The 22,878-nt window shown below is 40.9% G+C and overlaps 1 protein-coding gene across 4 annotated transcripts in view; it reads right to left on the reverse strand.

The window, feature by feature from the left end:
* Nucleotides 1-22,878, reverse strand: part of LOC150078561 (uncharacterized) — a 773,569-nt gene that overhangs the window by 544,915 nt on the left and 205,776 nt on the right. For all 4 annotated transcript variants that reach the window (XM_090385507.1, XM_090385508.1, XM_090385509.1 and 1 more), the window contains exon 6: nucleotides 3,816-3,905. In XM_090385507.1, coding sequence (XP_090241633.1) covers nucleotides 3,816-3,905 — 90 coding nt within the window. The remainder of the gene's footprint in view (nucleotides 1-3,815; nucleotides 3,906-22,878) is intronic.

The following is a 22,878-nucleotide window of genomic DNA, read 5'->3' on the forward strand; positions in this document are numbered from 1 at the left end:
GTTCGGGAGGCAACTACAGGGAGTAATACTCTTGATTTGATTATCACTAGTGATTCTTCATGCATCAAGAATCTGCAGAAAAAGGAACCACTAGTTGAAACGGGGAACTTCATGCATGTTCCCCGTTTCCCTGACAACAGAGTCACCAACAACTACTAGTTCCTGTGGGACCAGTGCATTCTGCATTGGGGGGTTGCCACTGTGTTGCATGATGACAAGTGCAAGCTCTGGTGTTGATGTGGGCATCTGAGAGCTTCATGGGCCCTTCAATTTAGATCCTTCGAGGGCATCCACCCTGTCCTTCAAGCTCTCATATAGGCTCGTAACAATGCTGAGTTCTTGCCTGATACGGTGAAGCCAACTGGCTTCACCGTATTCACCTATTTAGTTTTCAATCATTCTTCTGCTTCTTTACTTCAATGACAACCAAGGATTGGATGTGTATGCTTCTGTTTCCTTGCGCTTATTTTAACTCAGTGAACACTTACCTATTTCCCCCCTTTTAATTTTATTCAACTTAACAATTCAACTTAAATATTAACCACGCTGCCTTCGAAGATTAATTCTAGGTGAGTACCACTTTCTAGCATTCGCTATCCTTTACTAATAAATACAATAAATAATTCTATTTACATGTTCGCCAAACATTTCTTTTTTGATTCAATCAATTCAGCGAGCATAGTTGCTAGTGCTGTACAAGCATGGTGGAAATTCCCCAACATATGTAGCATTCCGTGGAACGCAACCATTATGTAATTCGGGGAATTCCTGTATTGGCAAAAAATCAGTATATTTCTGAATATGGCTTGCATGGAGTTGTTTCACATTGAGTGTCGGTAAGTGAGTCTTTCCCCACTTGTGAAGATAAGTATCGCATATTAATTGAGGTGGGGAATCCAAAGTGGTTGAGAGTAATTCATTACTTGTTGCCTGTTGAAAATAGGAACATTCCAACTTTGTTAATTATCTGCTTGTTTTATTTTACTGGTTTATTTCTATAGGCATTTTGCAGTGGTGGATTAAAGCGGTATGGCTCAATAAGACGCGGACAGCAACTTTGTATTTTGGCTTCATACTTAAGTATGAAGTAATGTTTTTCTGGGAGGCAAAGAGGGGACTCATGAGCGTCAATATATAAGCTATGGGTAGGAAATGTAGTAGTAGTGGAATGTGATGCAAGAAAGCAAGTGTATGAGCTTATGCAGCATCAGCAAAAAAAAAAAAAAAAAAATCACACCATTCCCTCCAAATGCCTGTTCAGGCCTTGCTTGGTAAGAGGATCCCTTCATTCCCCCTCACCAATCTTGTTGCCCTTCCCTGTACACGTTCAAGCAAATCTACATCCTTCCTTTGGGGTTTACATAAAAAAAAAAAATCTGATAAGGTTCGGTATATGCAGTCTGATATGAGAGTTCAGATATCTGCTTTTACAGAAGCGGATTTGGCAATTTTAACTTTAGTACGATGTTTCTTGTTGGAAGTAATAAGTCGACCCTTTTAATTAGATTCCCTTGACCTAATGTTTTGATCTGAGAGTTCCTGTTTAATCTCTTCATCAGATGCATGTAGAAGGTCCCATTCTGTTATTACTCCTTTTGAGTAGTTTCAGGTGGCATGAGGGGACACTTGTATGGGATTCCTCCAAGTGTTTTCAATTTAAGCAACTGTTCAGAGTGCTTGTGTTGCATTGTTTCAACAAGCAGGTAACCTGATTTTACTCAGTGAACCATTTTCAGTGAGCCCGTAGCATTGGCACCTCCATAGCCAGGTGGGCAGGAGCAGCAGTGCGTAACACACGCTTCTTGATTAGACCCGGGTTCAAGCCTGTGACCACTAAATACGGAGGATGCGGAAAGGTCAGGGAATGACCACTGCATATCCCCGGAGCAATATGGCCTTAGTTACTAATGCTCCTAAAAACCAAATAACAACAACAACCAGCAGCATTCTCTAAATATTTCAGGATCAGAAAAGCAGGGAACTTTCTGACTGTCTGGTCAGTCAATGAATGTATTACAGCAGAGCGTCAATAATACGAACTAAGGACCGTGGGTACATTCAACTTCTGATTTGTTCGGATTTTCGAACTTATCAAAAATACTGTTCTGAAGACTAAAAATTTACTACACTAAGTTGTAGTATTTTTATTCATAGGTAACAAAACGAATGGAACTTTCAGCCACAATGACACATATGTATAGGCCTTTAACAAAAATAATAACTTATTTTTTGCTGCCCCAATTTTTTTAGCTTCATTTCTTTGTTGCTGGATCTCACTCTTTTCAGCAAGAGTAGTTGAGTTGGATAGCATTCAGTTTGTTGATCGCTTGTCGATTTTCACATATCATTTAATTTTGTTAATTGATAAGGCAATAAAAGTGTAAACTGGTGCTTTAAATCTTCGTTTTTATAGATTGTGGATAATATTTCTCAGGTTTTCGCTTATTAGAATTGCCATTTAATAGAATCAAAATTCAATTCTCAAATGTGATCACCATAACCGGCACTTACTGTAATTATTTTATGGCACCAGCATAAAAAAAATAAATAAATGTTGGCTCCTTTGGATTACTGATGTTTCGAATTATTGACGTTCGAATTTTCGACACTACTGTATAAGGAAGTGAGGCCAGATATCCTTCTTTTGTCTTTTAAGCATATGAAGGGTTGTGATCTTCCTGCTCTCTAGAATATGATGAGACTTCGGTCCCACAATAGTCAGTATTGGTATAGTCCATATTTTCTTTCAGCCCTTGGTAGATTATCTTTTCTGACAGTCCTGTCAGTTTTTGCCTTTTCTGTCATAAAATGTGACAGGATTCAGTCATGAGTTCTATACCATTCATGTGTAAAACAGTAAATATAATGACTGACCCTGTAAAACTACTAATCATAATTCATTAATCATGTCCTCAGTTAACATTTATGAACTACTTCGCACATTTCTATTACTCAAGAGCCACTACTATTATTTCAAATGCATGAGTAAGGGAAGCAGATATGCAAAATTACAGTCTACTTATATAACACTGCACTGCATTAAAAAAAAAAAAAAAACCAATGATTTCAAAAGTCATGGCCGATTGCTGGATTAGTGAACTAAAAGCTAAAACATAAATGACAGAATAAAGAATTTTATATAGGTCCACAACTCATCGGGAATTCATAAGGCACCAACATTTAAAACAATCACAGTACACTGTATTTCAGCAATCTCTCTAAACCTGTCACAAATTGTGCTGAAAAGCTATTGTCCTAGCTATGCAAAACACTAACACACAAAGCCCTTACCCAGTGAAATCTTCAGAACTTGTTTAGTAAGTGCTTTGTGTGTTATTAATGAAATGTTATGTGCCACGGTTCTTTTAAATGAAGATGCCTAGTGTGTGGCTTCAAACAAGATGGGGTGCAGCACACAAAAGTGTTTATGAAATCATATATTTTCATTGTATTCTTTCATTTACCTTGTGGCTCTTTAGTTCACCAATCCAGAAATGTGAAAATACATGCTTCAAAGAGAAGATCATCTTAGCTTGCAATGTGTCCTTTCATGATTCAAAAGATTATTTTATTTTCCTATTTCAAAACAGTGAAGTGCTAAGTGAGTAGAATCATTATAATATCTTTGCCACATAACTCCTCAACTCTACAGAGGTGAAACCAATTACACATATGGTCTTTAAATAAATCAGATGTGTAAGGTCCACCTTGGATGTGCAATATTTTAGTATCAGTATTATTAGTGGCAAATCATGCAAGGGAACAAGCTTATTTTATTTAAATATCACTTAAAAGAAAAATTCTGTTTTGCTCACCTAACATTTGCTAAATGTTTCCTATTTTCAGATATTTTTTGCTTCCTCTGAAGATCTTTCTGTCTTTTCTCATTTTTTATCCTCTGCATCCTAAAAAATACATATATAAACTTAAATAAAATTTACTGGATTAGCCCATATTTGCAAGTAATACAGTAAATTATCTAAATTGCTTGCAATTTAGATAATTTAATAAATACTAACTAATTACACAGAAATACCTTACATTTCAGAGTTCTATGGCTCCTTCCTCTGAAGTAATTACACGTGAATCTAATTTCTAAAAATAAAATTATTAATTACAACTACATTTTGAGGTGCAGCCAGTAACAATGAATTGAAGCTGAGTGAAGACATAAATATATTTTTTTCCTTTTGTGGAATATATGACATATGCAAACTAATACATACAAAAGTTGAGTGGTCTGTTTTTCATTATTTTTGATATTCATCACAGTTCTAGAAACACAGTTACGATGACGAATAAGGGCTTCTTCTATATAATAATAAATGTGTAATTTTTTTTTTAATTTAATATTTTATTACATGTATTTCTCTTTTAATTTTTATAAACTGGTATATTTAATATTTAATCTTTTAAAAATTTTGTAACACATTATATAAAATGAGATAAAAAGAATATTAATTAAAAGGGAAAGTCTAATATTTAATATTAATTAAAGTTTTCTTCATTAAAGCTATTCAATGTCATTTTATATCAGCATTCTGATGGGCAAATAGTCAAACTTCAAGAAAATGGCTAATGCTCTTGAAGGAATTAAAATGAAAGACCTATCAGCACTCACCTGCCCAACTGAATACTGGAGCCTATACTCAGAAAGCACAGCAGAATCACCGACATCGGAAGGCCAGTCCCACAATACTTTAGTATTGTCAGTGACTCTACAGGCTGGGAAATGGGAAATACACTGTGCAAAAAGGAGAAGTGGAATAGGACTAGATGTCTGCCAGGGAAAATATTTAATGTTGTAGAACAGTTTTTTAAAAGCAAAAAAAAGGTGATGTTGTGTACATTTGGTACTAATGATATTAAGAGTGGAAATCTAAGGATTTACTTAACAGGTATATTGCAATATTGATAAAGAGCCATAAGTTAGGATTAAATTTTAAAGTATCTAAAAATTTTTGATCAGACAAGAAAAAAGAGAGCACAAGATGGGAGTCAATCAATTATTTTCTAAATTTTTGCATTTTTCCCATCTAAGTGACCAATATTTCTCTGTTTCCCGAACCTTTTACTTTATTGATTTTCTTAATTTCTGGTCTATAGGTGATACACTGAATTGCTGTATTAACAAAATTGAAGTAACAGCCACCAACTATCTTTCACCAAATTGTCACATACAGCAAAACGTTGTGCCCCAAATTGTCTTATAAACTGAAATGTCATAACGGCAAAAATTTCTTTATACATAGTTGACATGATCCCATACACACTCTCTGCTGCCTTTCTGTAGATACCTACTTTGAAGGAGCATTTGACACCATATGGTGGCAGAGCATTATTAGAATGATTTTTTCCACATGAAGAGAGTCCAATCCATTGAACCACACAGATGCATCAAAAATTACTTAGAGGACAGAACCATCACTGTTACAACCCATTTCCAATCCATTATGAGACAAGTCTCCAAAGGGGCTAAGTGCAGGTTTCCATGCTGGGACCCTTCTGGAATATTCCTCTAGGTTCTTGGAGATCCTTAATGGAGATCTTGGTATCATAGACTCAGTTGCCTTTGCTGATGACCCCAATCGTACTGATTGGAGCCAAAGATGTATGTAGACATGTATAGTATCTTATGTAGCATGGCACCTGAATGTCAGTTCAACTCCACCTTAGTCCAACTCCACTACAGTCATTTCGTCACCAGGAAAGCAATCACCTGGATAGCCTGCCCAGTGTCTCTACACCACGGGGAGGTAGGCCAGAAATGTTCATGTACTGTGGCCAACCTCAACGGTCATGCACTATGTCCAAAGCGAGTTTTGAACCATACAAAAGAACCCGTGCCAGCAAGCCAACATCAGCATGAGCACACACACACATACACAGGACAGCAGAAGACAAAGAAATATAAAAAAGAAAATAACATAAAGAAAAAAAAAAGTGGTATGCTCGACTATGTCTTTATCCAGTGCTGCCCAAATTGGTCCACAAAGAGAAAAAGTCTTCAAGGAGCATTAAAGTTATCCAAAAACAAGATTGGCAAGGCAGGAACAAGTTCTAGATGTAAATCTATTAATCTGGAGTGGTATCAGAAGTGTGTGTGTGTGTGTGTGTGTGTGTGTGTGTGTGTGTGTGTGTGTGTGTGTGTGTGTGTGTGTGTGTGTGTGTGTGTGGAGAAGTATAGTATCTTACGTAGCATGGCACCTGAATGTCAGTTCAACTCCATCTTAGTACACTGTGACAAATACAGCCATTTCATCACCAGGAAAGCAGTGCGTGCGTGCGTGTTATGGGGGTTTAACGGCGCATACGCTGCTATGGCTATAATGTGCCTATTCACATGAATATACTAAAAACAAAATTTCGGCATAACCACTTGGTTGTGTTCGCAGACATATATTTTAGAATTTTTCATATAGTCCAATTATTTTCAGATAACAGAAAAACTCGTTGATATTTGCATCATCTCCAATAATATGTTGTAACGTCATTAGTTCTCATAGATTTCTCAGGAAATACTGGATGGATATTCTGTCCTGTTGATAGTGAGGGCAGTCAATCAGAATATGTTTGACTGTTAAATTTTTTGAACAGTATGAACACTCAGGAGGAACTTCGCCTCTGAGCAGATGGAGGTGGGTCAGATATGTGTGTCCGATTCGTGCTTCTGCAAGTACCACTTCTTCTCTTCACATTGTTTTGGTGCTAGAGTGCCAATGCTTTGGATAGTGTTATAATTTGTTAGTTTGTTTTTTTTTTTTTTTTGTTTTTTTATGTGAACCCCAAACACGAGAGGTATTAGAACCTATAGTACTTAGTACTGTGCTTGGGTTGGAAGTTGAGAAGACAAACGAAGATATTTGTTGACATTGGGCTTGAACTTCTGTAGATTGTAATTTTCAGGAAATACGTATGAAGGAAGGTTGTTCCAGAAAACAGCAGTTGAATGAATAAATGAGGAAGATGAAAAGTTGGTTCTGTGAGTTTGAAGTTGGACAGTAAATCGATGTTGGCTGGTGGCAGCACGTGTTCGGACTGTTATGAAAGAGAGAGCGGGAATTATAGAAGCCAAATCAGAAGAACAGTGCCCATGGAAGTATCTGTAGAAGAGGCATGCAGCAGAAACAGTACGTCTATGAGTAAGCGAGTGGAGAGACTGTTAGAGATGGATCATTAATTAACCTAACTGCCCTCTTCTGAATGGAATCAAGCAGCCTGAGAGAGGTTTAGGGGGCAGAACCCCAGATGTGGGAACAATATTCCATGGCAGGGCGGATTTGCAATTTATACAGAGTGAGCAGCTGTTTGGAAGAAAAGTAACGCCGAGAGCGAAAGAGAAAACCAAGTTTTTTAGATGCAGAGGAAGCAATATTTGTAATGTGCTTCTGCCAAGAGAGATTAGAAGTCAGGGTAATGCCCAAAACAGATATATCATTTTGCCTAGAAATCGGAGTGTCACTAAAGATAAGCATAGGAGCAAAAGAATCCTTTTTGCGAGATATAAGACAAGACTGAGTTTTTGAAGGGTTGAAATCAACTAAGTTGTCTTTGCCCCACTGGAAAATTACCCGAAGATCAGCATTTAAGGAATTGGTAGCAGATTTTCGAGAAGTCGAAGCTGATTGAGCAGGACAAGGTTTCTCAAAATGAAAAGTGGCATGCAATGTGCTATCATCTGCAAAACTATGGATAGGATTTCCAGTCAATGGAAGAAGGTCATTAATAGAGAGCCAGCTACCATCACCCTCAGTGAACGATCAGAGAGAAAACTGGATAACCAATTACTAAAAACAGTTGGCAAACCATTAAGATGGAAGCTTGTTTAGAAGACCTTTATGCCAAACACGATCAAAAGCCTTTGAGATGTCAAGAGCAACTACTTGTGTTTCACCGAACCTTTCCATTGAATTAGTCCATAACTGGGTAACATAAGCCAGGATATCACCAGCGGATCGACACTGACGGAATCCATACTGGCGATCATTGATCAGGCAGTAGGTTTCTGGGTAGTTTAAGAGTTGGCGGTTATTTGATTTCTCCATTACTTTAGAAAGAGTAGAAGTAATTGCCATGGGATGATAATTGGATGGGAGGGATTTGTCACCCTTTTTAGGAACTGGCTGGATATGAGCAAATTTCTAAGTAGAAGGAAAAACACCTTTGGAATCAGAAAGTGAAAAAAGGCGGCAAAGAATAGGAGTAAGTTCAGGAGCACAGGTTTTGAGAACAAGAGGAAAAATACCATCAGGACCTGGAGCTTTCTTAGCATCAAGATTGATCAAAATCCTTCTGATATCCTTTTGACGGAAGACCACAGGAGGCATTGAATGGAGCGTGTTGGGAATGGTGGGAGGTGTTTTACCAAGATCATTAATACATGAGCTGGAAGAAAAATGGGATGCTAGCAGGTCAGCTTTATCCTTGGTTGAAGTGACAACAGAACCATCTGGTTTGGACAGAGGTGCGAGCAGAGATGGGTAAAATTTGCGGCCAATAGCTTTGGCAAGAGACCAGAATGCTCGGCTACCATTAGGGCAAGAAGCAAGTTTTCTACTCTTAGCCTGTTCAAACTCTAGCTCGGACTGATTAATAACTGCTTTACAATTGTTGCGAGCTTTGGTGTAGGCAGAAAATGAAACTGAAGAATTAGAAACAAGCCAATTACAATATGCAACATTCTTCTCTTGAACGGCCTTAGCACATTTATTGGAAAACCAAGGTTTAGATAAAGGATGAGATTTTAAAGTGGAGTGTGGGATAAAGAATTCCATTCCTGCAAGAATAATTTCACTGACACGGTCTGAGCAATCGTTGACATCAGAAGTTTTGAAACAGTAATCCGACTAAGGAAAAGAAGAAAAGAAGTCTCGCAGGTCATCCCATTTTGCAATCTTGTAATGCCAAACAACACGTGGTTGGGAATAGCCATGGAGAAGACACAATCACCAAGTTGTGATCTGAAGTGCCTAAACGACCTCTCACTTCGACCGTGTACTTAGAAGGGTTGTTTGTGAGAAAAAGATCAAGCGTATTGGCTGTATGATTAGGATTGTCTGGTATTCTTGTAGGTAAATGAACAATCTGTACTAGGTCATTAGTAATTGCAAAAGCCTCAGCATCTCGACCTGCTGGGTCAGTTTGACTAGAAAACGGAAGCCAGCTGGAGTTGTGAACATTAAAATCACCAAGGAAAATTACCTCACTGTTAGGAAAGTTGGACTGGAGAAAGTCAAACAGCTCCAAGTGATCAGTGGAGTTGGGAGAATGTTAGAGGCAACAGATGAATTTGACACAATGAGGTAGAGAGATTTTTACTTAGAGAAGATCAAAGAGAGGAGATTCCAAATTGCCAAGTCTCTGACAGGGAATATCAGAACGGACATATGCACAAGTACCACCTTTGAGGCGAAAGGAATCATACAGCGAATAATTTGGGCATCTGAGATGAGCAGTAGCTGAATCAACAAATAACTGAGATTCTGTCAGAAAAAGTACATGGGGTTTGGCAGACTGCAAGTGGAAAGGGACATCATTGAGATTAGAATTGAGACCACGTATATATGAGAAATGAATTAGGAAGTGCTTGGGAGGTTTAGATCTTTTCGCAGATAAGCTTGTTCTATTAGTTTGACAATTCATGGTGTATTCAATAGTAAGAAAAAGGGTGGGACATGCTGTATGAAGTAATGGAATTTTTGGATATGGCATACACATGGTAAGAATATACCCAGATCCTTGACATAACATGGCCTCGACAATGCTCCCCGCATGCACACTACTCGGACTCCCTCCAGTCACTATCTGGCAGAGTAGAGATAGCAAGATTATACACTAGCTGATCCGGAAGCCTCCTAGAGAGTTACCAATAGGTTCGGTCTGGTGTAGCGGATGGCCTGCGAATACCGTTTTAGAGCTGTATCCTAGAAATATAAGGAATATTGGATCTCGCCACGACGTTCATCATAACCTCAAAAGTCATCAATCATACTGCATGGTGGAAGAGATAGGGAAGGGTTGATTGGAACTTAGCTCTAGAGACTAAACATGGGTTCCACCACTTCAAGCCTCCAATAAGCAAAGTGGTGGTATTTCACCGGTTGATGAGAGTCATCTACCACCTAGTACTGCCTGGTAACACAGAGGGGCGGCGTTCCTCCATGTGGTGTGGCGCCACACCTCGACCCTTGCTTACGTTGGTTCACACCTGGGTGGTCACCCACCATGTACTTGTGCATGGAAATTATACCCAGGATTACTAACAGTCCCACCAGGAGCATTAGCAACCAAGGCCATATTGCTCCAGGAATATGCGGTGGTCTATCTCTGACCTTTCCGCATAATCCGTATTCGGTGGTCATGGGCTCGAACCCCGGTCTAATGAAGAAGCATGTGCTACAGAGCTAGTCCACCTGGCTACGGAGGCGCCGTGTGTATTATAATTGGTAGAGTTTATTATTGGTTTCAGTGTGCCATAGCTCTTTCCACTGTGCGAGATATGCTGTTTTTATGATATAACTGTAGTCATAGGCTGGAACGAGAATAGAGGTTAAATCAAAAGTCGGGCTTTTAGCAGTTTTATTAGCATTAGCATTAGTAGAGGCATATGATGCAAGAAAGCAAGCTTATTCAGCATCAGCCAAAAAAAAAAAAAAAAAAAAAAAACACACACACCACTACCATTTCACCCCTCCGTTCGTTAGAAATACCTGTCCAGTTGAGCTTTAAATTTGTTTAGGCTATCAACTTCAACAACAAGTGATGGAAGTCGGTTCCACCAACCAACCACCCGCTGGCCAAAGGCAAATTTCCGCACATCTATCCGACATCCGTTCTTCCTCAATTTGAATTTATGCCCTCTGAGCTGATTATTCTGAGCAAGATGAAGAATCCCATTGGCATTGAGCATGCTCAAACCATTCAAAGCCTTATACGCCTCTATCAGATCACCTCTCCGGTGCCTAGTCTCCAGACTCTGTAATTTGCAAAACTTAAGCCTTTCTTCGTAAGAGCAACCCTTTGTTCCATTCACTAATCTTGTTGCCCTTCTCTGTACCCGTTCCAGCAGCTCCACATCCTTCCTGACATGAGGCCTCCAGACCTGTATACAGTACTCAAGATGTGGCCTAACCATTGCCTTATACAAGGGAATAATCACCTCCTTATCCCTGCTAGAAAAATTCCTCTTTATCATTGACAAGACACCATGGGCTACTCTTGCAGCTCGTCTGCACTGCTCAGAGAACTTCATATCTGCCTGCACAATTATCCCCAGGTCCTTTTCATTCTCCACCACTGTCAGTGTAGTACCGCAGAGTTGATACGTTGCTCTGGGGTTACTGTTTCCCATATGTAGTACTTTACATTTGTCAATGTTAAACTTCATTTGCCACCTCTCAGCCCATCTGTTCAACCTTTCCAGATCCTGTTGCAGCAGCATAGCGTCAGTAGTGTCCTTAACAACCCTGCCAACCTTTGTATCATCTGCAAACTTGGACATTAAACTTGATATCCCATCATCAATATCATTCATAAACACCGAAAACAACAACGGACCCAACACTGAACCCTGAGGAACTCCACTAATAACATTAGTCCACGATGAGCAGTGTCCATTGATTACCACTCTCTGTCTTCTGCCACTCAACCATCCCCTTATCCATAGCAGCAATTTGCCTCCAATGCCACACTGCTCCAATTTGTGCAGCAGTCTTCCATGTGCAACAGTATCAAAAGCCTTTCTAAGATCCAAATATATAATATCAAAGTTATTCCCTGCATCCAGTTCTTTTGTGACTACATCATAGTATCCAATCAAATTGGTCAGGCAAGACCTGCCCTTAACAAAACCATGCTGCGTCTGAGCTATAACTGAATTCTTGTCTAGATGATCCTGCAGTGCTTCTTTAACCAGTGCCTCCATTAATTTACCTGGAACAGAAGTTAAACTAACAGGTCTATAATTACTTGTGTCAGCCTTTGATCCTCCTTTGTGAATTGGGGTTACATTTGCACATCTCCAGTCTATGGGTACCTCCCCTGAGTCCAAAGAAGCTCTCATAATTATCAGCAAGTTCGTTCCCCTTTATTCCCGAATGTGCTGGGATCTAGCAAAAGGTCACTGATTGACGGCATTCTTCAATTTGTAATAGGAATCTTCGGATTTGATTTAACATGGAGTGAACCATGTAGGAGGAGTTTTGCATTGTTGTAATTGAGCTGAGAGAGCCGTAAATAAAACGTATTTTAGAGATGGGTTGAGATTCAGATTGTCTAAAGCTAATTTTATTGCATGAAGTTCTGCAGAGAAGCTGCTATACTCAGGTGGAAGTTATAATTAGTAGAGTTTATTATTGGTTTCGGTGTGCCATTTCCACTGTGCGAGACATGCTGTTAGTATAATATAACTGTAGTCAGAGGCTGGAACTAGAATGGAGGTTAAATCAAAAGTTGGACTTTTAGCAGTTTTATCAGCAAGTTCATTCCCTTTATCCCCGAATGTGCTGGGATCTAGCAAAAGGTCACTGGTTGATGACATTCTTCAATTTGTAATAGGAGTCTTCGGATTTGATTTAACACAGGGTGAACCTGTGAACCTGTAAGAGGAGTTTTGCATTGCTGTAATTGAGCTGAGAGAGTACGTAAATAAAATGCATTTTAGAGATGAGTAGAGATTCAGATTGTCTAAAGCTAATTTTATTGCATGAAGTTCTGCAGAGAAGCTGCTATACTCAGGTGGAAGGGCAGCCAAAATGATAGTAGAGGGTAATAGTGCTGTTGCTCTAACGGCTGAATGTGATTTGGAGCCATCAGTACACATTGGCAAAAAATCAACGTATTTCTGAATATGGCTTGCATGAGTTGTTTCACACTGAGTGTCAGTAGATGATTCTTTTCCCACTTGTGAAGGTAAGTATCGAAAGTTAACTGAGGAGGGGGGGAGTCCAAGGAGGTTGGGAGTAATTCATTAATTGTTGCCTGTTGAAAATAGAACATTCCAATTCTGCATTAATTCAATAAAGCATGCCAGTTTTATTTTACTGGGTTTGTTTCTATAGAGGTTTTGTAATGGTGGATTAAAGAGGTATGGCTCAATAGGATGCTGACAACTTTATATTCAGGCTGCATATTTAAGAAGTAGTGTTTTCCTGCAGAAGCAAAGAGGGGGCTCATGTGCTTAAATATATAAATTATGGGTGGTGAAACACCCATAGTTTACCTTGGTGAAAGCACCCATAGTTTACCTTGGTGAAAGCACAAGGGCAATCCTCAATGCACTATGCCGTACAGGTTCACGCCAGCGAAGTGTACTCTTTCAGGCAGAATCATAGATTGGAGCACTATAATCCAAACAGGATCTGATCAATGCTCTATATAGGAGCAGCAAAGAGTAAATTTTTTGTGCTCAAAGAAATTTAACTTCCTGTCAAGGATTAATCCCAAGAATCTGACGTTGTCAGTCACTGGAATGGTAGAGTGTAAGTGTAGGTCAAGCGGCACCAGGGATTTCCCCCATCTCCACGTTGTTTATGCTGTGGTGTGTTACAGTACGCTGTAAATTCCAGAGATTTAAAAGTGTGTGGGTCTTGGATCGTTTAGTGTCATATACATTGTTCTTCTGTTCGTTTAGCCGCTGGACCCCTGTTGGGGGCCCAACGTTGCCCCACTTACACCCCGTGGAGGCAGACCAGGAACCCAGTAGCTTATATATACTCTGGCAGGTCCTACCAGAGTATATATGTTAGAGGCCGAAAGTCAGTGGGTGAGATTCAATTTGCAAGGTTAAATTTTGACATGTAGGGCATATGCTAGTGTAGATGTAGGGTAGGGGAGGGAGACTGAAGACTGGGGAGAAAAGTCAGAAGAATGGGTGCGATAGAGAAGATGCTCCCAGTTAGTGACAGTGGGGCAGGCCCAGGCTCCACCAGAAAGAAAAGAGGGTGGCAGGGGGACAGGAGTCTGGCTCCCCCCACCAGGAAAGGGGAATAAAGGTACCCAGCAAAGGAGCAGGGTACTGATCGCCAAATAGTGCATAGGCAGCAAGGCTGCAGTTGGTCGAATCCGATGTGTTTCCTTTAAGTCCGGTGACATCAGTATCATGGCCTGGCCAAAGGTAGGACAATATCCTGTCCAGAAGATCAATCTAATCCCTTTCCACAGGTTCATTCCCAGATAGTGGTCGTTATGGTAGATCTCCAATGACGCATGTGCAGCAGAGCTGCTATCTGAGTCAGAGTCTGTTGAAGGAATCCAGTAGTTGGGTCAAGTTCAGTAAAGTTTTCCTTTTTAGGAGTTCAGGGTCCATTCCGAGTTGTAGTCTTGTTAGGGATTCCGTCCTTATTTTCGGAGAGTATCCTATCCAGGTTGTTGATTGGGTAAAGTTTGGTTTTCTTTGACGGTTTTAGGGTTTGGGGTCCAATCTGGGTTGTAGGCATTGTCCAGAGCTGCAATCATTCTTCGAAGAATGTACCATTCTGGTTAATGGTCATTTTCTGTTAGAGGAACAGTGGCATGAAGAGTGAAACTGGTTCCAGTCACTTGCTAGTTTGTCAGCACGTCGGATTCCTCTTCTCGCAAAGAGGTCCTGGACGTATTTTGTGAGGATTTTGTATTCGTTGTACGAGTCCAAAAGGTGATGCTCCTGGTCAATCTCGTGTAGAATAATCCCCGCAGATCTTTGTACCTTGGATACATAAGATGTGACCAGTTCTCAACATCTCCACAGGTGCAGTGTGGGTCATCAAGAAGCCCTAGCATGGTGAGCTTGTCATTGAAGGGCCCATGGCCCGTTAGTAGAAAGGTGAGTGCCTGTCCCGGCTGAAGCCAAACTGGAGATTTTGGGTAGATCTTGACAACGTATGGAAAAAATTTCCTTGTGACATCCCCCTCAGTGGAGGCCATCCACCTGTTCTGATATTCTTGTTGGAGGTGTTTTTGTAGTCACAGTTTTTCCATACTCTTTCCGTTTGTCAGTTCGATTGTATATCCTTGGAATGTGATAGGAATCCCTTTGGAGTAGTAGTAGATTAGGCTGTGTCGGACTGCCTCCAGATCCAATGGGAGGACACCAACCAGCCCCTGGAGGATCTCTGTGCTGACTATGTTGCAGGCTCGAGTCACTGTGAGTAAGACTGGCCGATGGGTTGATTCTAGTGTCCTTCTATTGATGACCATAGTGGTCTTGTGATACCAAATAGTGGCCGCATAGGTGATCATTGGAATAAAGGGAGAGAAGACAGAGAGTGGTAATCAATAGACACTGCTCATTGCGGACTAATGTTATTAGTGGAGTCCCTCAGGATTCAGTGTTGGGTCCATTATTGTTTTCTGTATTTACAAATGATATTGATGATGGTATATCAAGCTTAATGTCCAAGTTTGCAGACGATACAAAGGTTGGCAGGGTTGTCAAGGACACTACTGATGCTATGCTGCTGCAACAGGATCTGGAAAGGTTGAGCAGATGGGCTGAGAGGTGGCAAATGAAGTTTAACATTGACAAATGTCAAGTACTACATATGGGAAACAGCAACCCCAGAGTAACGTATCAACTCTGTGGTACTACACTGACAGTGGTAGAGAATGAAAGGGACCTGGGGATAGTTGTGCAGGCAGATATGAAGTTTTCTGAGCAGTGCAGACAGGCTGCAAGAGTAGCTCATGGTGTATTGTCAATGATATATAGGAATTTTTCTAGCAGGGATAAGGAGGTGATTATTTCCTTGTATAAGGCAATGGTCAGGCCACACCTAGAGTACTGTATACAGGTCTAGAGGCCTCATTTCAAGAAGGATGTAACTGCTGGAACGAGTACAGAGAAGGGCAACAAGATTAGTGAATGGAACAAAGGGGTGCTCTTACGAAGAAAGGCTTAAGTTTTGCAAATTACAGTGTCTGGAGACTAGGCACCAGCGAGGTGATCTGATAGAGGTGTATCAAGCCTTGAATGGTTTGAGCATGCTCAATGCTGATGGGATTCTTCCTCCTGCTCAGAATAATCACCTGAGACGGCATAAATTCAAATTGAGGAAAGACAGATGTAGGATAGACGTGCGGGAATTTGCCTTTAGCCAACGGGTAGTTGGTTGGTTGGTGGAACAGACTTCCATCCCTTGTTGTCGAAGTTGATAGTCTAAATAAATTTAAGGCTCATCTGGACAGGTATTTCAAACGAACAGAGGGGTGAAGTGGAAGTGGGGTTTATTTATTTTTTTTTTTTTGGCTGATGCTGCAGAAGCTTGCTTTCTTGCATCAAATGCCTCTACTAGTGCTAATACTAAAAGTGGTCTCGTAATACGTCAGGACGCGTTTTTTGAGGCCCCAGTCGTGGCATGTGATCCTTGCAACCATGGCAGAGTATTTCCTAATTTTATTCCTGACTTGTTTGAGGTGGGGCTGGAATGATAGCTTTCTGTCAAAAACGACACCAAGGTATTTCATTTCAGTGGCAAAGTTGATTGTGGTGCCCTTTATTTTTATTTGGAGTGTCCTTCTGACATTGAGGGTTCTTTTCAGTAGGATTGATTTGGTTTTCTCTGTTGATATTTGGAGAAAGTTGTCCTCTGCCCACTTCTGTAAGATATTTAGGGCGTTGTTTGCCTGGTCATCCAGCTGAGCTCTTGAGTCTGCAGTCATTGTAAGGACTACTAAATCATCAGCGAAGGCCTGTGAGTGCACTTCCCCAAGATTAATGTGCAGGAACTCGTCGAAGACTATGTTCCAGAGCAGGAGGCCTAGGACAGACCCCTGCGGACATCCTCTGTGTACTGTTCTGGTGATTCGGTGGTTTGGTGTCACTACTTCTATAGCTCGTTGGGAGAGGTAAGTTTTAATGCTGTTGTATAAGTTGGCTGGGATTCTCGCTTGTCAGAGTCTGCCCAGCACACTCAGCCACCAAAGGGAGTCGAACGCCCGAGCAAAGTCCACTGCTATGGCTAGGAAGTATTTTTTCTGACATTCCTCAACAGCAACCAGAAAGTTCCTCATGGCATCCACAGTCCAGGCCTAAAGCCAAACTGATTGGGTGATTCCAGGTTGGCAGCAGAGTAGTAGTGTTGAATCCATTTGTGTAGTAGTCGCTCCAGTAGTCTGCTCATGACTGTGAGGAGGGCGATAGGCCGGTAAGAGTTTGGTAGTTGTGGGTCCTTGCTGGGATTCTTGAGAATCAGTTTTACAGTTGCAATTTTCCATTTTTTGGGGAAGTATCCCTCTGACAAGCATCGATTGTACAGCTTTAGTAATAGGTTTGGAGCCAGTTGGACAACTCGCTTAAAAATCTCCAGCTCTAGTAGATCTTTGCCCGGGCATTTTTTGGACCAGATTTGTGCTGCTGCTTCTTGTAATTCCTCTAATGTGAATGATTGCTCCACAGCTTCCGTCTCATAGTTTTCATTTTGTTCGCATAAGGTTTGCTGCTTTTCTATGTTTGGGGTAACCGTCTCCTTGAAGATTGTCCAAAATATTGTTAATGGACTGCTCCTACATAGTTGTAAGTAGTTCTTGTGGGGTTCTGGTGGTTGTGAGAACTTCCCCCCCTAGTGAGTTTGTTGGTGGTTATCTTGTATACCATCCCCCCAGGGATTCTCATTTCCCATTGTTGTCACCAGGCGCTCCCAGGCACTCTTTTTGCTCTTGCGAATTTTATCTGTCTATTGGTTCCTGGCTTCCCTATAACCTTTATCTCAAGACTTCAACCTCATTCTTCGGCCAGTTCCTGTATGCCCGCTGGAAATCCTTTCTTCGTTTTGTAACTTCTTTTCGGAGTGTCTGGATCTCCTGATTCCACCAGGACACCGCGCCGGGGATGGGATTTTTCTTCCTAATTGTCATCTGAGCTACACTGGTAATGAGTTCTGTAACTGTTCTTTGGTAGTGTTCTGATTCTAATTCAGTCTCCTGTTCCTGTGAGCCAGCAGATGTAGCTGCTTCCAATTGTTGTACGAAGAAGTCCCAGTTTGCTTTAGCAATCACAAATCTATGTTGCAATTGTCTGATGATCGGTACTGTTGTTAGCGTACTGTAATCCTGTAAGTGATTACCTGGTGGTCAGAGGTCACCCACGCATTTTACACCTTCCAGCCAGGGCAGTGACCAGCCACGTTCGTTGTGGCAAGGGAAATGTCAATAGTTGCCTCCTAGAGCGTGTTGCAGAACGTTGGGAGGTGGTGCGGTTTGTTTAACATGGTGAATCTCAATCCAGCTAGGAAGTCTTCCAAGAGTTGTCCATTATGGGCCCCCTCCTGTCCTGCGTTGTGCTATGCCACATGGGTGAATGACAGTTGATGTCCGCTCCAACTAGGATTTTTTGGTTTGGGAGTGCATCCAACACATGCTGAAGGTAGTTAATTACATATGTTATTTCCTAGCCTGGTCTGCAGTACAGGGAAACCACAAAGAAGGTGCCAATAGGAGATATTACGTGGGCACAAGCCGCCCAGGGAGTAGAGTTCAGTCACTTTAGTAGCCGTTAGATAAGGACTTCGGAGCAGTATTGCTGCCCAAGGGGTATCTCCATCCGCTTGTGTGAGTTGTAGGCCAGTGGGTATCCCGACAATTTTCGCATGTGCATATGGTTCTTGTAGGATTTGGTTTGGTTTGGGTTTTATTGGCGCATCAGCAACTAAGGCTATAATGCGCCAAAACCAGGTGGTTCTTGTAGGAGGAGGATGTCAGCTCCCTCCTCATCGGCCTTTACCCGGAGTTGGTCGGCCTCCGCTCTGGCCTGCTGTGCATTATGTTGAAAGATTTTAATCTCAGTGGTGTACTTTTTAGTTCATGTCACATAATCTGTTCTTTTTTGGTATATTCCTTTTGCCCTTAGGTATGAAGGACATTTTGAGTCTCTGATTGAGTGATTGCTTTCCATTCTTGCTGACTTACAGTTTGCACAGACAGGTTCTTTATTTTTATTTGGGCAGTCTTTGTACTCATGCCCTCTCTCAGAGCAGTGGCCGCAGGTTGCTGCCTGTTTTGCGCAGGTATGGGTGGTGTGGCCAAACCTACAATATCTAAAACACTTAGGCACAACCACGTATTCCCTGAATCTATGGTCCACTCAAAGTAGATTCTCGATTGAGTCTTCAGCACTTTCCAGACAGTTGGGGCGAATCCCACCACCCAGTTGGAGGCGTTTGCTTTCCTAGACTTTGTTATGTATCTAGGCTTAATGAAGTTTCACACTTCTTGATTTGGTAGGGTTTCTCTGAGATTCTTTTGGTAGATCTCCTCCATCAACTCCTGTAGATTTGTATCCTTGTTGAGATTGAAGATAATAGCTGTTGGCCCTCTTCTCCTGGATGGCTCAGCAGTTAGGCCCAAGGTCGCGAATTTCAGGTTTTTCATTGTTCCTTGTATTTCCTAGTGTTTCAGTTTCAAAGGCGATTCCCATGCTTCGCATTTTCCGTATGGATTTAATTTTTGTCATTCTAAAGTCATATCTCATAGTGTCCATGACCTTATTCTTGATTTCCATGCTAGTTGCCCATTCTTGCTGTATCTAAGAATGATCAGGTTTGGTGGTTTGAAGAGTGTTTTCTTCTTTGCTTGTGCTGGAATTTGTGCAGCAGGTGCATTTGCAGGTGTCCTCAGTGCGGCAGAGTAAGAGAGAGCACTGTGACCTTTGTTTCTCTCTCTCTTCTAAGTAGGCTTCTAATTTAGCCATTGCTTTTTTCCCTTGCATGGTGCTTGGCCATTAATATGGCTTTGAGTTTAGACCATATGGACAATGTTCCCTCTTACTGACGTGGTGATCTATTGTTATTCTAGTTTGGTTATCCTTCATGATGTCTTGTAGTTTGGTGCGCAGTACTAATACCTGATTTACAATATCCCCTTCTGGAAGTGAAAGATCCAGGGTGGGGGGACCCCCGCCTTTCTGGGTGAAATGTCAGCATCTGTTTGCTTACCAGGGCCTTTCCTGTGAGTTGTTAGGCTCAGTCTGGTTTCTCGTTCAGATATGGGGACCACTTATATTTTTTCTTGGGGGTCGGAGTTGACCTCTGGTCTTCTCGGTTTTGTATTATGGTGATGTTGGCATTTTCTGGGGACTGAGACAAGTTACACTGCTGTTGTGCAGTTTGTGTCTTATCGGTGTGCATTTCACTCAGAGTCGCATCACCGAGATTATTCGGATGATCGGACATTTTGCTATTTCCCTTTTTAAGTCTGTTCAGAATACTACTATGTGGTGAAAACTGGAGGTCTGTAGGTCAATTTAATGTTGAACAGTCTGTCAGTGAATTATTTGGGCTGACTGCCACAGGTCACATGGGAGGGGGGGAGACTCCCAAGTGCAAGACGGGAAAACTTTCCTCAAAAGGTTTTCAAGGGCTAGGAACAAGATAGTTGTATTTACTTTCCAAACAGATGTGCAGGAGCAAAGTTGGCTCAACTCCATAGAAAGTCTATGAAGGGAAGGGGGACCACCAAAAGCATGATCCGGGTATTGATATCAAGTTGGTCTTGTTTAATGGAGGGGATCTCCCTCTTTAAAGCAGTATAATTAGAATTCCTTTCCGCTACCTGGATTGCTATTTACAGAAGCCCGTAAATTGCTCAATTTTCCCGGAGCATAGCATAAGTTCCGACCACGTGGTGCACAGTACCAAGGTAAAACATTAAAAATACATAAAAGAGCCATATTATTGTTTCCTAGTTGCTAAGTGACAAATATAATTGCCATACAATATCAATTCAGTTCTTATATAAGTCATAAGAGTACAAAATTAAACAAGTATTTCCTCTCGCAACAAGGTAAAACCTAATATGGCGCCCAAGATGGCGTCGCTATTGTTGTGTCAACGTGTTTGTTCAACATTGCGACGAGAAGCAGGAATAGATGATTAGAATAGTACAAAAATACATGGTCATTATTATGGTAATTTCTTATAACTAAACACTGCAAGGTTTCTAGTCTTTTTCCCTGTGGAGTCCACAGGAGACAAAACTATTTCTCGTGACCCTGAAGTCCAATATTTCGTATGAACATCATATACGTACAGTGACTATTACATACAAAAAATTTTTAAAACAGGCTATTTTTAGTTAAAAAGTGACCTGAATGTCCAGTGTCCTAAAGAGTTTCATCCAACATCGTTGACAGGCGAAAATTCCAGTTCTCGCCGCACACTCAATATTCCACCGCAAATGGCTCGAGTTTAATATCTGAAGTTCAGGATCTGTATGTAATTTACGTTGATTGCAAAAGTGAATTGCAACGGTTTTCTGCTGTGACAGACGATAGCCATTGCACACTGCCCACCTTTGGACTTGATTCAGGGATATCTACAATTGCCGTTCAATGGATCTCATGTTCTGAGAATGGCAAGAAATAGAGAGATCATCAGCATAAAGGTAGGTCTGAACAGTATTTGGAAGTTCTTTTGTGATGGAATTGATTCTAAGGGCAAAAAGAGTTGCACTCAGTACAGACCCCTGTGGTACTCCTTCTTCCTGTAAAAATGTCATAGAAAGCAAGTTGTGGTATCAAACTTGGAACGAACGGTTCTGGAGGAAGTTCCTGATGAATACAGGCAGGTTGCCTCGTAGACCAAGAGCATGGAGGTCACTGAGAATGCCATGACGCCAAGTAGTGTCAAATGCCTTCTCTATGTCTATGGAAACCATAATAAGGTGTTCATTTTTTGCAAAGGCATTATGAATTGCAGACTCAGCTTTGATTATAATATCTAAGGAGGATCTGTTCTGGCGAAATCCATGCTGATTATTACTCAGAAGATGTTGCGTTTCTATGATCCAAACAAGTCTATTATGGATTATTTTTTCAAGTAACTTGCCAAGGCAACTGGAGAGGGAAATTGGTCTGTAACTGTATGGACTGGTACGATCTTTTCTATGTTTCAAAAAGGCTAGAACTGTGGCATGATGCCAAGAGATGGGATAAAGGTTTTCAAGAAAGATTCAGTTATAGAAGACCAGCAGTATTTTTAATAATTTTTTTCTTCAAGATGTTGTAACATAATATAATATATTCCGTCTGGCCCAGAGGCACTATTACATGTTGTTTTGATAGCATGTAGTAGTTCAGAATATTGAAGTGGCTGATTATATGGAAGGAGTACAGAGGTTCGAAAGTTGATGGATTGCCATTCAAACATGGTCTTAATTTTCTGGAAATCCAGAGAGTAAGTTGATGCCACTGAAACTTGGGCAAAGGTTGTGCCCAAGGCATTTGCAATGTCCTCAGGAACAGAGAGCTCTTGTCCATTCCACGAAAGAATTGGGGAAGGAGTGGTTGGAAATTTGCCAAAAAATCTGCCTAATTTTCTTCCATATTAACCTTGAATTAGTGTTTTTGTTTACGGTAGAGGCAAACCAAATCCAGGAATTCTTTTTGGCTTGTCTTTGTGTGAGACATGCTTTTGCCCTTAGCTTCTTATAGTTAATAATATTAACCATGGTTGAAGAGCTACGAAAAGAATTCCATGCTTTATTTTTTAACTTTTGTTTTTGTGCATTCTTCATTTCACCAATAATTATTGTGCCGTCCGGAAGGAGGATTCTACAATGGAATTGAGCATTTAGCTGCAGATAATAGATGTGACGTGATATAATCTGTGGCTTCCCTTCATCTATCGGCTGTGTTTGTATAAATTTTTCATCCAGACTGATAGCTGATTGAAATTTGACCCAGTTGGCTTGAGATAATTTCCATTTCCTACAGGGTTGTCATAATGGTATTTGGGTAGTGAGCAGCTCGCAAACGATTGGAAAATTGTCACTTCCCATGAGATCATCCAGAGTGGTCCATTCCATGATTGGAAACAGAATCGGGGAGCATATTGATAGATCGATTGCAGAAGTTTGTCCAGTTGGTAACTGTATGTGAGTGGGTGCACCAGTATTAAGAACAGTAAGGGT

Source organism: Mastigoproctus giganteus, chromosome 11 (genome assembly GCF_048544385.1).
Source record: "Mastigoproctus giganteus isolate SK-2022 chromosome 11, ASM4854438v1, whole genome shotgun sequence".
Classification (NCBI taxonomy): Eukaryota; Metazoa; Arthropoda; class Arachnida; order Uropygi; family Thelyphonidae; genus Mastigoproctus; species Mastigoproctus giganteus.